This window comes from Cynocephalus volans, chromosome 4 (genome assembly GCF_027409185.1).
Source record: "Cynocephalus volans isolate mCynVol1 chromosome 4, mCynVol1.pri, whole genome shotgun sequence".
Classification (NCBI taxonomy): Eukaryota; Metazoa; Chordata; class Mammalia; order Dermoptera; family Cynocephalidae; genus Cynocephalus; species Cynocephalus volans.
Genome location: NC_084463.1, coordinates 21,953,272 through 21,966,893, shown reverse-complemented (window position 1 = coordinate 21,966,893; position 13,622 = coordinate 21,953,272). Strand labels below are relative to the sequence as shown.

The following is a 13,622-nucleotide window of genomic DNA, read 5'->3' as shown; positions in this document are numbered from 1 at the left end:
AGATGCGCGTGTGTTTGTGCCGGGAATTCGGGGCCTCTTCCTGCCTCCTCGGCATACAGCTGCCTGTCAGTCTGCCGCTTAGCAAGCAAGGCGATTGAGTTTGGGAGGATGGGGTGTGTAGGAGGAATGGATGGAACTGTGTAGGCGGAGGGGTTGGGGCAGGAGTGGGAACAAGGCGGTGGGAGCCGGGAGAGGGAGGGGTCCTCCTTCCAGTTCTCCCCGCCCACCCGGCCGAAGGTTTCCCCTGATTGGCTTCCCGACCGCGGGGCTCAGGTGACATTCGTGAGCCGAGCGGAGCGCGGGAGACGGGACCGCAGAGGAGAGCGGCTGGCTTGGCGCGGGTCTGCGGGCGCCCGACAGCCCCAGAGCCCCCATCCAGCACCACGCAGACTCTATCCGCGCCCTACGCCAGCCTGCGCCCCAGCCAAGGACTCCCAATACCAGCATGGACTGCTGCACCGTAAGTTAGAGGACCTGGGGGACGGGCACTCAGCTTGGTCTGGAGCAAGGGGCGCCCGAGAATCCCCTGGAGGGCGAACGACGGATGGAAATGGGTGTGGAAAATCTAGGGGCAAAAAAGGGGTGCCTGCTGAGACGTGGGTGGTGGATGGCGGAAGGCGCCCGCCTGACTTGGACGCCCTAGGAACAATGCTCCCCAACTCGCGGGGGCGTCTGCGCGCCCATCCGCCAGGCAGTCTAGGTTGGACTGGGAGTTCGGCAGGGGCTCTGCAGCAGGGAAGCTGCGGGTTAGACGAGAGGAGGAACTTCCTCCAGTGAGATGCTGGAAACCGTCGCCTAGGGAAGCTGAGGACACTCCTTTGCCCTGGGTTTTGTCCCCTATCCCATTCCTAGCCCACTGTCGCCGCTCTCAGTAGGCGAACAGGCTGATCCTTACGACCCTCCAACGATCGCCTAAATGCCCTGTACAGCACAGGCTGGGATTGTCGACTCACACTGGTTAGCATAGTAGTGATGACGGGCAACAAAGAGCCTAGTCAGTGTGGTTCTGGGGAGGTGTTGGCTGGCCCCCAATGGCTTCTCACTTTGGAGGGGGCTGGGTGAAGTGACCGCGAGAGAGCCCTGCTGGCGAGGGAAGGAAGTGTCTGCAATTTGTCAGCGCCCACACGGAAACCTGGATACTGCAAGTGCCTAACGCCAAAGCAGGTTGTTGTTCAGATGACTTGGTATGAAAACGCCTGGCACAGGACCTTGCTCCTGGCTCACTAGAGGAATACAATGATCATATGCATATAAAATTCATTGTTTGTTTGCTTCTTTATTTTTAGCCCCTACATACACATGGAGAAAAAACACTCCAAAATCCTTTTGTATGCCGTGGGATGGAGGTTATCTATTCAGTCAACGGAGCTAACGATACTGACTTTGCCTGCCCCACCTCCATCCCATGGCATACAAAAGAAAAAAAAAAAAAAAAAAAAGCGAGGTTTGGAAAGAAAGGATAGCCCAGTTCTATAAGAGGTGAGACTTCCCTGTGTATGGAGAACTTAGTGGCAAGTCATAGTTGTGGTTTTAGCTCTTGTTAGTATCTGTAATACTGTAAATGCTCACCATGTACTTAGCACTTTCTGTGTAATCATCACAACAACCCTGTGAGGTAGATATTATTTCGCAGATATGCAAGCTCAGGTTTAGAAAGACTGAATGATTTCCCCAGCAAGGCACAGCTCCTAAGTGTGGAGGCAGGATTCAAGCACAGCCCTGTCTGATTCGAATAGCTGTACTTTAGCCTCTCCTCCAAATATTTGCTGTTTTTTCCTCATCATGAAAGCAACACGCTGCCAATAGAAAATGTAAAAACTAGAGAAAAGTATAAAAAAGAAACATGTCGATCATGTACAATTCCATTCCCTGGAGAACACACTGATGACATCTCCTTCCAATCTTTTCCCTCTGCTTTTTATCCTCCAGCAAGCAATTTTTGGTTGTGAAAGGAGAAATGGGCTCTTCATGGAGGTTCCTGGGCTCCTCTGAGGCAGAGTCCCTCACATCCAGCAATGTTTTATAAAGTAGAAAAAATAAATAGATGGCAGGTTCTGGGATGTGGGTCAGTGGGGGGAGGAGGAGTATTGCTGAGAAGGAATAAGATGAGAAGGTAAGAATGATAGGGAAGGGGAAGCAAGGGGGTGGTCAATGGAGAGAGGTGAGTGAGCAAAGAATCCAAGGATCCAGAAGAGGAATGTAATTTGTGTCCTCTGGTGTCTGCAGGAGTAATTAGAGGAGGATGTGGGATCCCTGCCTGAAGGCCCTGGTTTGCCCTGGACCATGCTCTTGAGTGCCCAGGAAGTGATACTAAAGGATTGGTAGACATGGTTGGAATCAGTGTCCCCTGGAAAAGAAGAGGCTGCCAAACCAAAAAAGCCCAGAGGAGGCGGATACACAATTATCCAAGTGGCCTAGTGTCCTGGGGCACCTCCTCCTGTGCACCCTGTAAATAGGAGCCTTCCCTTCCCATGCCCTGTCTTAGGTCTACAGGGCCAAAGGGCTGAGCAGGAGAGAGGACCATTATCAGACTGTGTAGGGGGGCAGGAAGAGGGAGAAGGGCTGGCAGGGGTGGAGGATTGGGGCAGGGCAAGGTTGGGGCTGGGCATCTTCCTACCCCACTTTGTGGAGGGCTGGACTCAGTGCCGGGAGGGAGCCGGGACATGTACAGAGTACAGCATGCCTCTGGGGGACTAGGGACAGACCCTTCTTCACCTTTCATTCTGGGGCTTGCCTCATTGAACTCCTTACCTGGTGTTTGGGAAGAACTGAGTCCTGCTATTCCTCTTTCCCCTTGGTAAGGAGACTCAAACAGAAATGAGGAAGGAAAAAACAGATCTGCTTTATTTTTTATATATATGAGAGCTGTTGATTCAAATGTTCTAGTTGCTGATTTACATAGCCACATACATGTGACTTTTCCTGTATTCACTTTAATATGAAAAGGCAAAGAAACATGTTGTGTTTCTTTTTTTTTTTTTTTTTGGATCCTATTCCTTTCTTTTGCTTAGTCTAGTTGCCTTGGTTCAGCTGAATTCATAGAAATAATTACATGCCATGAGGCAGTGGTTAACAGCGCAGGCTACTGAATCTGATCAATTCACTATTTGCCAGCCGCGCGACCTTGGGTAACTTACAAAACGTCTTGGAGGCTGTTTCCCGACTTCGAAAATGGAAATTAAATGAGGTAATATGTGCAAAGTGCATAGCACAGGGCCTTACACATAACAAGCAGGCAGGGATAACTCTTAAAGTTATTAGAATTTGAGAGCTGAAGGAGACTTTATTTATCTAGGCCAAGTTCTAGCTGTGGCTGAAGAAAATGAGATGCTCGGTGAAGTGATGTGCCCAGTTGGGACTAGAAGCCATGGCTCCTGCTTTGCCAACCAGTGCCCTTTCCACCCCCTCCAAACGTCCCCCAGTTTATATGGGGCTCTCAAGCACACAACATCAATCTTGGCTTTGGAAGACACCAGCCCAGGCACCATGACTAATGAGCCCCTTCCTGAATTCTTTCCCGGTCGAACCATGTGAAATTGTTATTATATGACCACTTTTGGCCTACAAAAAACAACTATAGTCTGTCCTCCACAGCTGTGTGTTCCACATCCGTTGATTCAACCAACCGCAGATTGAAAATATTTAAAAAAAAAAAAAAAAAAAAAACTGGACAAAGACCCTCCAGTTCCACCTATGGACAGGCCTAGCAGCTCTGTCCTGAGAATTCGGCTAGGGGGAGAGAGAGCTGATTCTGGGGAAGAGCAGCGTGTTGGGGGTGGCTTTGCCTGTTGTTCCAGGTTTCCATTCTGGAACCATCTGAGGTGGGCGGTGACAGCAGGTCAGGTGTTAGTGTGGTTGGGAGAAGACACCCCTTTTTCCACTCATCCTCCCCACTCCTCCACAGCTGCTGAGGCCGAGGAGGAGAGGTGGGCCGGGAATGGTTTTTTATGGTGGTTGCCCTCTTTTGAGAAGAAGCATCACTGTTCCCTGAGAATATCCCAAGAAAGACTTGCATTCTGAGAACCAAAGAACCCAAAGGAATTGTTTCTGATTTAAGGTGAGAAATAAGATGTCAGGGAGAGTGCCAGACCTGGGAAGCAAAAACAGTGTATTAGGCCCCTTCACAACCACACCCACCTCTCGGTAACTCCTTTTAACTGTGTTTAAATTGATAGTGGGTATCTTGGGCACAAATTGAAGAACTGTGAAGCCCAGGAAATGAGGACAGCCTGTGAAGCATGGTAAGGGGGAGCCATTTGTAAACCTGGGCTTAGGAATCTGGAATTTAAACTAGTGCTCCTGGGGCAGAACCTGGCTGGGACAGTGATCGTTGAAAACCTCACTCATACCTTACTGGCTTCTGTGAACTGAATGGGTGATGGTGGGGAGGGGGGCTGAGTAGAACTGAATTACCATGGCTACATGAGACCTTGGTCATCTCATGTCCTAGAAGAAAAAGACAGTGAAAGCAGTGCAAGTCCTCCGGCAAAAAATGAGGGCAAATTCTTAGAAGCCAGAAGCCAGGGCAAATGAGAAATACCCTTCTAACTTCATAGTAACCATCCCCATCTAAACCTACCCTAATGCTGTAAGCCATGGTAAGAGACAAAGGGGTTCAGGGGCTGAGTCCTTCTCCATTCCTTGCCTCTGAAATCGATACCCTTTCTACTCTCAGCTACACAGCAGGCTGTCAGAGAAACAGAACCTACTTTGAGGCATGGGCGTGGTTCTGATCACTATTAGGTTGAACCATGTGAAACTGTTATTATATGACCACTTTTGGCCTACAACAACTACAGTCCACCCTCCATAGCCATGGGTTCCAATCCATTGATTCAACCAACTGCAGATCAAAAATATTAAAAAAAAAAAAAAAGAAAAGAAAAGAAAAGATGGTTGCGTCTGTACTGAACTTGAACAGACTTTTTTTCTTGTCATTATTTCCTAAACATACAGTATAACAACTATTTACACTGTTAGGTATTACAAGTAATCTAGAGGCAATTTATGTAAGGAACTTGAGCATCTGTGCATTTTGTTACCCACAAGGTGTCCTGGGACCAGTCCTCCACGGATACTGAGGGATGACTGTATTTCTCATCAACTTAACATTATTATTCAAAACCATAATAATAGCTACCATTTATTGAGCAACTAGATTGTGCCAGAAACTTAATGCTTATCATGCTGTTTATTCCTCCCCACAACCCATTAAGGTGAATGTTATTATCCTGATTTTTCAGATGAAGGACCTGAGTTAAAAGATTAGATAACTTGCCCAAGACCACCCAGTTATAGCAAGTGGTAGAGCCTTGGTTCATTTTCTAGGCTTCATTTGCTTATTCTATAGTGTAGGAGTTAAAAATACTCTGGACTCTGACATGCAAGGATTTGAATCTCAGACACACTGATAACTATCTGTATGACCCCAGGTAGGTTTTTAAACACTCTAATCATCAGTTTTATTAGGACGACGATTAAAAGGTATGCCATAGCTTTACGGTTGAGGACTAAATAATGCCTGTTAAACACTGTGTTATGGCACCTGGAACAAGGTAAGTAGTGCTTAAATGGTAGCTATTGTCATAATTCCTTTTTCCTTATGAGCATATCATAGAAAGGGCTTCTTGCTCCTGCTGATCTTTTCTTTACCCGTTTTTGGAGTGAAGCCTTTTGACTGTTGCTTCTTCCAGACTATCTCCCCTCTTCTGTGTTTGAGTGCATCCTGGGGAGCCGTGGAAAGTGGAGAGTCTGTGGGAAAACAACCAGTGGGCCTCTAGCCCTGGGTAGGGGAGGCTGACTTGCCGAGCATCCTCACCTAATCTCAGCCATGAGCTCTGGCACAGTCCACTAGGGAGAGGGCTGTCCTGCTGAGCCTTCCACACCCTCTCTCCAGGGACCCTGCACTCGGAAGGGGCCCTTCTGAGCTGGAGGCACCATCTGAGAGCAGGGGAACGGGCAGCCACATCCAGGAGTGCCTGCTACTGTTTTCCTTGCTCCTCCAAATCCCCCCTCCAGTCAGCTCTGCAACTCCCCTAACGGGGCTGCTGGTGATGGGGCCTTAGCTCACTCAGGGGTATCTGGCTTTCTTGTATCTCATTACAATGTGCACTTCTCTTTCCCGAGTGGGGCACACAACTGTGTCTCCTGGCCCTGAACCTTCCTCTCTGCCTGCCGCTGCCCAGGAGGGGACACCCACCCCCCACGCGCGGCCCTGCCTCAGCCCTTCTCCACGCTGCAGCTCCCACTCTGCACCTCCCACCTCGCGTCGCTGTCGTCTCAATCTCCCAGGACTCTATTCCTACCCAGCCCGGCCCAGTCACCCCACAAAACCTCCCTACCCCACCCCTAGGAGAGCGCCTGCTCCAAGCCAGACGACGACATTCTAGACATCCCGCTGGACGATCCCGGTGCCAACGCCGCGGCTGCCAAAATCCAGGCGAGTTTCCGGGGCCACATGGCGCGGAAGAAGATAAAGAGCGGAGAGCGCGGCCGGAAGGGCGCGGGCCCGGGCGGGCCGGGCGGAGCTGCGGGCTCCCGGGGAGGTGCGGGCGGCGGCCCCAGCGGAGACTAGGCCAGGTGAGGCGGGCGGGGCGCGGCGGGCCGGGGGCTCTCCTTTCCCAGCCCTCCTCCCAAGGAGCAGGGGAAGACTAAGGGCGGGCTGGGGGTGGGTGGAGAGAGGTGTGGAGGGGACTAAAAGGGTGGGGGACTAGAAATCCGAGACGTGAAGTGGGTGGCTGGGTGGGTGAGGCTGCGGGTGCTGCGGTTCCCAGAGCTCACCTGTTTGTCCCTCTCCACCCTGCCTTCTGCCCCGCCACGTATCGAAGAAGAACTGAGCATTTTCGAAGGTAATGAATACAACCCCGAAGCGGGGTGGGAGCCCTGAGTGGGTGGAAAGGACCAAATCCCCAGCCCTTCCCTCACCCCCTCCCAGACGGGGAAAATGCTCCCTGCGCCTGCGGGTTTCCCAATACCTGGAGACGCCTGAGGTTGCTACGGGGACGCACGTGGACCGACACAGATACGCAGTCACCTCCATTTGGCTGTACTAGCCTGGCCAAGAGCCATAAACACATCGCAGCGCACACACGTACCTGCCGCGGGGCTCGTTTCAGCTCAGTCATTCGGGGAGGGGGATTCTGGGTGACTTCCCCCCGCCCCCTGGTGCCCTGGCTCAGAAAGGCAGAAGGGAGGAGAGAGGAAGTACCAGGAGAGGGCAGGTTCTCAGACCTTCTCTCTGCTCAGTTCCCTAGGAGAGATGGATGCCACGTCCCTTTCGCAGTGACGAGACTTCCCTGCCGTGTTTGTGATCCTCTCCTTCCCACCAACTTGCCAGCTTCAGGAGCCTCCCTACGTCCCAGAGACTCCCTCTCCCAGGCAGGCTCCATCGTGGAGTTGCTAAGTCCGTGCCCTTTTAGTTACTTCTCCAGTCTAGTGTGGTCCCCATTCGCCCTTCCTTCCCACCCTAGCTCCAAACCCTGCGCTCCCAAATCTTCCTTCTTTTGCTTCTCGCCCACCTCTCCCCGCACCCAGCATGCAGCTCTGCCTCCGCCGCCTCGATGCGCGTCCCCGCGCGTACTGCGGAGGGCGCCCTAAGCGTCGCTCGAAGTACACTCACTTTCCAAAAAACAAGTCCTTTCGTTCCGTGCGCAGCTAAAGGGGGCGCCCTGCGTCGTTCCGGCCCCAGCGTAGATCCAGGACTTTGGATAGGGGTGTGAAGGGAAGAGGGTTTTTACTGTGTGGAATGCCCCTTGCTCTGATCGGAAGGGAAGTCCCTCTCCCATTTGCCTGGCACCCCCGCACCCAGTTGCCCAGCGCACTGAGAGGAGCCTCTCCAGTTCTCTTGTTTCTGCAAATGCCGAGCGTGTGCGAGGCTCGGTGGGAGGAGTGTTCGCGGCACCGCCGCTGCCGGCCCCGCCTCCCGCCGGGTTCCTGGGGCTGTGGCTGGAAGGTTTTTAATCTCTTGTGTGTGCATGTGACCTTGCTGGGCTGGAATGTGAACAATAAAGAGGAATGTCCAAGTGTTCAGAGAGTGCCAAGGGGGAGGGAGTTTGGATGCACAAGGCCACCGCTTGGAGCTTGAACAAGTCTCATGTGACCAAACCAAACAAAGCGGGGGGGGGGGGGGGGGGGACGGCGGGGCGGGAGTGAGGTGGAGGGGCACCTAGGTTGAAACCTACCCCTTAGACCCAAGCAAACTTCCTACAGCATCATCTCTCGGGCTTCAAGCCATTCCTTTCCTTACTGGTAATACTCTTTGGGCCACCTGGAGGAGTTCGCCATACCAGCAGAAAGAAGAGGGAGACAATATGGTACCCAAAGGCTTTTATTATTGATATTCCCCTCACTGCCTTCAGGGATTGAGTGAAGTCAGACAATCATAGGGAGCTTGGACTTGGTGGTCGTCACAGTGCTGGCAGACAGGGGCCTCTCCAGGAGCCCATCGCTAGAATCGGCCCTCACTGAAGTTTGCTCAGAAATCCCAGGAGCGATGGCATCCTCCCTGATGGATATAGGAAATTCTTAGTGGAGGCTAGAGGCATCCTTTAGAGGACAGCCATCCTCTAACTCCAGTACTTTTAGACTTTACTGTGCATGAGAATCATCTGTGGAACTTCGGTTAAAATGAAGATTCCTGGCCTAATCACCCCGCCCCCCAACACACACACATGCACACACATATACAGAGATTCTGCTCTAGGAGGGATAGGAAGTGGCCTGAATCTGAATGTTTAACAAGTTCTGTCCAGGTAATCTGAGGACCACACTTCGAGAAATATTGCTCTGATCCCAATTCTGGATCCCACAACTAGCAGCTAAAGTGGGTGACAGAGGCAGTTTTCACTACTCCTTTCCTGATTGCCCCACACAGAACTTAGCTGAGTGCTCAGAAGGAATCCAACCCCTGTTATCCAACCTCTCACCACTACTTCCAAGTGGTTAATGTATATAAAAATGCCTTAAAAACAGAAAAGTAAACTTTTTAAGTGTGAGGAGAGTCAAGGCAGTCCTGCAAACTGGGCCATCCCTGTCCGAGCTTTGGAACTGATCCCTCCACCCTGTATACCTTGCAAACACATGCAAATACATAGGATATATTGCTGCCCCCAACACCCAATCCCAGGGCTAACTATAACCCCTACCCCTAAGCACTTCTAACTACATCAGAGTTTGAAGGCAGAAGACACCCATTATTAATGCAAGAGCCCTTTCCCCCTCTCTGTACCATCCCCCAGCCCTCTTGCTCACCGAAGGTCACTACCCCCATATGTCTCCTTGGGCTTTTTCCTCCTCTCTTTCTGGAACCTGATCAGGCAGAATGCAGCAATCAACAGCAATAGCACACCGAGGAGCACCCCAATCAGAGCTCCGGCCACTCGGCCTTTGGAAGGGTCTAAGGAGACACAGGACTCTCAGAGCTGCAGACCTTCTTTGGCCCATCCTCAGACAGCTTCATGCAGTCTCCCCATACCAAGCCTGCCAGCCTGGCCTCTGACCAGCATTCCTTACCGGTCACAGAGAGGGTCAGCTCACAGGATGCACTGCCCATCTGGTTGGTGGCCACACAACGGTAGGTGCCCGAGGAGGTCAGGGAAAGATTGGTGAGAATGAGCTGGCCAGACACCTCATCTAGAGGGTAAAGAGGAAGTGTTCCACCACTCATTCAACTCATAGTGAGCACCTACTATGAAGAAAGCACATTTCATTAAATCCTTACAACAATCCTGTCAGGAAGGGACTAATCTCACTTTACTGGGGGGAAACTGGCTCAGAGAAAGAAAGTACTGTAATTTGTCCAAGGCGACACAGGAATTCCAAAGCCACTGCAACTTCTGTGCTCTTTCCACCCTATACAGCCACCTTTTCAGGGGTGGGGGAACTGCACACATGTGAAGGTTCAAAAATGGCTATGGAACTGGCGTGGGGTGCTTACTGGCTGATGTCAGGTTCCTGGTTGGGGAGTAAAAGGCTTGATTACTAGAAACTGCAGCATCTGGGGTGGCTCTAAGCTGACCCAAATGCTTTTCTAAACTGCTTACTTTTGCTTTAGAAGGCAGAGCATACACCAGGAAGTGATCTGGGGGTGGGGGTGGGGGGGCTTCTAGATTGATAAAGGGGCTTACTGGAACTGGGGCTATGGGGAGAGAAACGGCAACTGGAATCAGCAAGAGGAAGATGAGAAGCTAAGGCTCTTAGGTATATGCTTCCTCCAAAGAAACTGGCTAATTGATTCAAGCCAATCCATGCTACTCTGCCTCAGTTTCCTCTCTAGGAAGTTTAGAAGTGATTCATGACCGTTAAGAAATCTAAAAGAAATCCCCTGAAAGCAAACAAGCAGGGGTCATCAGAATGCCTCCCCACCCCACCCCCATATCCCCTCAATCCTCTTCACTGTCTTCCAGGATATCAAGAGTACATTTAGCTTGAGAAATGCTCCCAGGATCAGACTGTACAGGGAGACAGACAGGAGGGAATAGTACAGGAAGCCAAAGAAGAGGCTGGGAAAGGAAAGGTATAGTGGCAGTCTCATAGCCCTAGCCATGAAACTGGTAACATGAGTGTGTGGGGTTTAGAGACCAGATTTGCTCAGGTCTCAAGTCCCCACTTCCTAATGCCCTGCGTCTTTACCTTGAACCATGCTGCCAGGAGAAGGTGTAGGAGAAGATCCGAGGCGCACCCAGTTGTACACTGGCTTGGGAGCTCCCTCGGAAGAGCTGCACCTCAGTGCAGCAGAGCCTCTCACAGTGGTTTGCCCACTCTGACTACATAAAGGGGTACTGGGGGGTACTGAAAAAAATCACAGAAAGTAGTTTAGCAATCTTCTGACCCCACCTCTATTAAGTGTTAGATTTCCTGCTTCAATACCCGTACCAAATAGTGGTCCACTTCTGTTCACACACCATTGCATCCCCAGGAAGTGATTTCCACTACTGGAAATTGTGACTGTTAGAAAATTCCTCCTCATGTTGAGCCAAAATCTGTGTTCACATAATATCCATCCATTGCTTCCAGTTCCTGCCCTCTGGGCCCACAAAGAGAAATTAAAATCTCTCCTGCACATGACAGCCCTTCAGATACTTGAATACAGCAGTCATACAGCAAATCCTAGGTCTTCTCTTTTCCATCTAGACATTCCCAGCCTCTTTAATAGTTTCTTCTGGCTGCTCATCTCTGAGCAGGCTCAAGTTTGAGATGGAAGCTCTGAACACAAAGTTGGTGCTCAGTGAGCAAGAGTGCCCTGTTCCTTTAATGGCCACTCCCCTTCTCTGCCATGGACCTTGGGAGGGACAGAATCTGAGAGCTACCAATGGGAGGTTCCCCCTGCTGATGGAGCTGGTGGGGTCATGACTCAGATCCCCATATACGGAGGGCTTTCTCAGACCATTTGTTACTAGGCCCTGAGGGAGGAGACACTGTGGAGGGTGGAGTTGGCATAAGACCTTCCAGATTAGAAGACATGGGAAAGCTGTGTTTTCCTTTAGGGCCCCCAGTGTGTGCTTGGGCTGGAAATCAGGATATGGAGAGCTTTAGCAGGACCAGTGAAAACTTTCAGGGTATGTGGGTGGCTGGTGTGTCCCCAGCCTGTCTTACCAAGCACAGTAAAGTTGATTAGCCCCAGCCCATTGGTGTAGAAATCTGGTGGGTTGTTAACATGGCAGAGGTAGGTTCCAGTATCCGTGGGGTGAACATCAGTCAGTTTCAGGGTGGCCACCCCTCTTGTGGGGGGATTCTGAAGCAGGCTGGCCCGCTTTGCCTTAGAGCCAGTTGGATACAGGTGGCCGTTGGTGTAGTACAGGATCTGGTGAGAGGCCAAAGACACATATATGAGCCTTTTTCTGCCTGGCATCAACTCTACACCCCTTCATCATGAAAGTGGGCATAAGAGGCTCCTTGCTTACTACACCAGCCAGGGAGGCTGATACCCTGTAGTTGGAATCATGAAGGTCTATCTGTTCCCAAGTACCACCTCCTTCCAAGTGCTAAATGAACTAGATTCACTGCCTTCAGCTAAGCACGGTTCTACTTGGGGGGAAAAATTAATGCAAATATTCCTGGAAGGGGCAGCATGTTATGCTACTATCCATCACAACACCTTAGTGTCAGTGCATTTATTAACTGAAACTGGGACTGCACTGACACAGGGGAGTTGGATATAGGGGCCATGGGAGAGAAAGGGATGATATAGGGTGGCCAGACCGCAGCCCCGAAAAGATCTAGGAAGAGACCACTTACCTTTTCATTCAAGCGTGCTGATCCCCACACGCCCCCTCCCGACCCCACGCCCTCATCCTGGGGGGGGGCTTTGTTCCTGTCTCTCCTAGCGGCCAACCCCACCCCCACTGGGCACAATCGCTCTCAGCTCACGGGCTGCGACTCAGCGATGGGCTTCCCAGGCTGCACGAAGCTCCACTCCAGGGCGAAGCTGTCTCCCACCGACGTGCTGTAGCTGCAGCTCAGCTCTGCAGTCTTGCCCACCGGCATGCTCAGCGGCTCGGCGGGAACTTTCACCTCCACGGCTCGCCCTGGAGCTGGGGCGCAGAGGGAGGCCAGGACCCACGTCCCGGTGATCTGGAGGGGCCGGCCCACCCCGCGGCGTCTACACCGGCAGCAGGGGGCTCCCTCCCCAGAGCGCACCCCTCCCCTCGATCCAATCCCACCCTTCTCGAAACCTGAGTTCCGGGAGGGAGGGGCCCGCAGCCCGGTCGGGTCTTCGTGGGTGAAAGGACCGACCCTGAGCCAGGCGTGAGGGTGTACTTGGCAGAGAAAGGAAAACCATGGTCCTGCGGAGCTTGAGCCGCAGAGGCCGCACTCGCCCGCCTGCCTGCGTGCCTCCCTCCGCCGCCCTCCCGGCCTTCGACGCCCCCGCCCCGGCCTCGCCCCTGCCCCCCAGCCCTCCCCGTGGCCCGCCGGCCCCTCCTCACCACTCAGGCACACGAAGCCCAGCAGGGCCCGGCAGAAGAAAGGCCCCGGGAGCCCGGCCATGGCTGCCGTCTGTTGGTCGGAGTGGGTGTCTGGGAGGGAAGGGAGCGCCCGGCGGGCAGCTGCCTGGTGCTGGGCAGGAGTGAGACTGGCTATCTCAGAGCAAACAAGGTGAGAGGCCGGCACCCTCAGGTGAGGAAATGCCCCTCCTCCTCGAGGCCCAATTCTGGTGTGATTCTAGCCTCGCACCCTCTTCCTTCCTCTTCCTCCTCAGTTCCTGAAGCTGTCAGACCTGGGTAAAGGGCTGGCCTTGGGGTGGGCATCGTGAGGGAAAGGGTTAGGAACTGAGGCTCTGGAGGAAAAGAGTGGCTGTGTAGGAAGAGGGACGCATTCTGACAGCCTGAGAGCTGGCAAAGGACACCACCACTCTTTGGCCTCACACAGTGAGCAAGAGCCCCAGGCCGCCGACCTTTCCTAGCCCCTTTAGAGATTCTTGTTCCTTCCAAGCCCCTCTTTTTTTCACCACTTGCTGAGGTGGAAGTTTCCATCGAAATTACAACCGTGTCCCCATTCCCAGAGCCACCCCATTTTATGGGCAGAGAAGCTGAGACATAGAAGAGACCGTACCTTTGGTAGGAAAGGGCATGGCAGAATTCGGACATAGACCTGCACCACATCCTACACCCAGCTCTCCCTCAGTA

At 52.4% G+C, this 13,622-nt stretch overlaps 2 protein-coding genes across 3 annotated transcripts; one reads left to right on the top strand and one right to left on the bottom strand.

Moving 5' to 3' along the window:
• Nucleotides 1–396: 396 nt before the first annotated feature.
• On the top strand, nt 397–7,962 carry NRGN (neurogranin). 2 transcript variants are annotated; one of them, XM_063095737.1, is made up of 4 exons: nt 397–460; nt 6,353–6,579; nt 6,831–6,848; nt 7,246–7,962. In XM_063095737.1, the coding sequence occupies exons 1-2, from the start codon at nt 446–448 to the stop codon at nt 6,572–6,574; spliced, it is 237 nt and encodes a 78-aa protein (XP_062951807.1). In that variant the 5' UTR covers nt 397–445; the 3' UTR covers nt 6,575–6,579; nt 6,831–6,848; nt 7,246–7,962. The 2 variants fall into 2 exon arrangements, with proteins under 2 accessions (XP_062951807.1, XP_062951808.1); XM_063095738.1 differs by having other exon boundaries at nt 6,828–6,848.
• Nucleotides 7,963–8,370: 408 nt separating this feature from the next.
• VSIG2 (V-set and immunoglobulin domain containing 2) lies at nt 8,371–12,984 on the bottom strand. Its single transcript, XM_063092477.1, has 7 exons — nt 12,924–12,984; nt 12,367–12,524; nt 11,593–11,800; nt 10,630–10,788; nt 9,511–9,630; nt 9,250–9,394; nt 8,371–8,503 (listed from the first exon to the last, which is right to left on the bottom strand). The coding sequence occupies exons 1-7, from the start codon at nt 12,982–12,984 to the stop codon at nt 8,371–8,373; spliced, it is 984 nt and encodes a 327-aa protein (XP_062948547.1).
• Nucleotides 12,985–13,622: the final 638 nt, after the last annotated feature.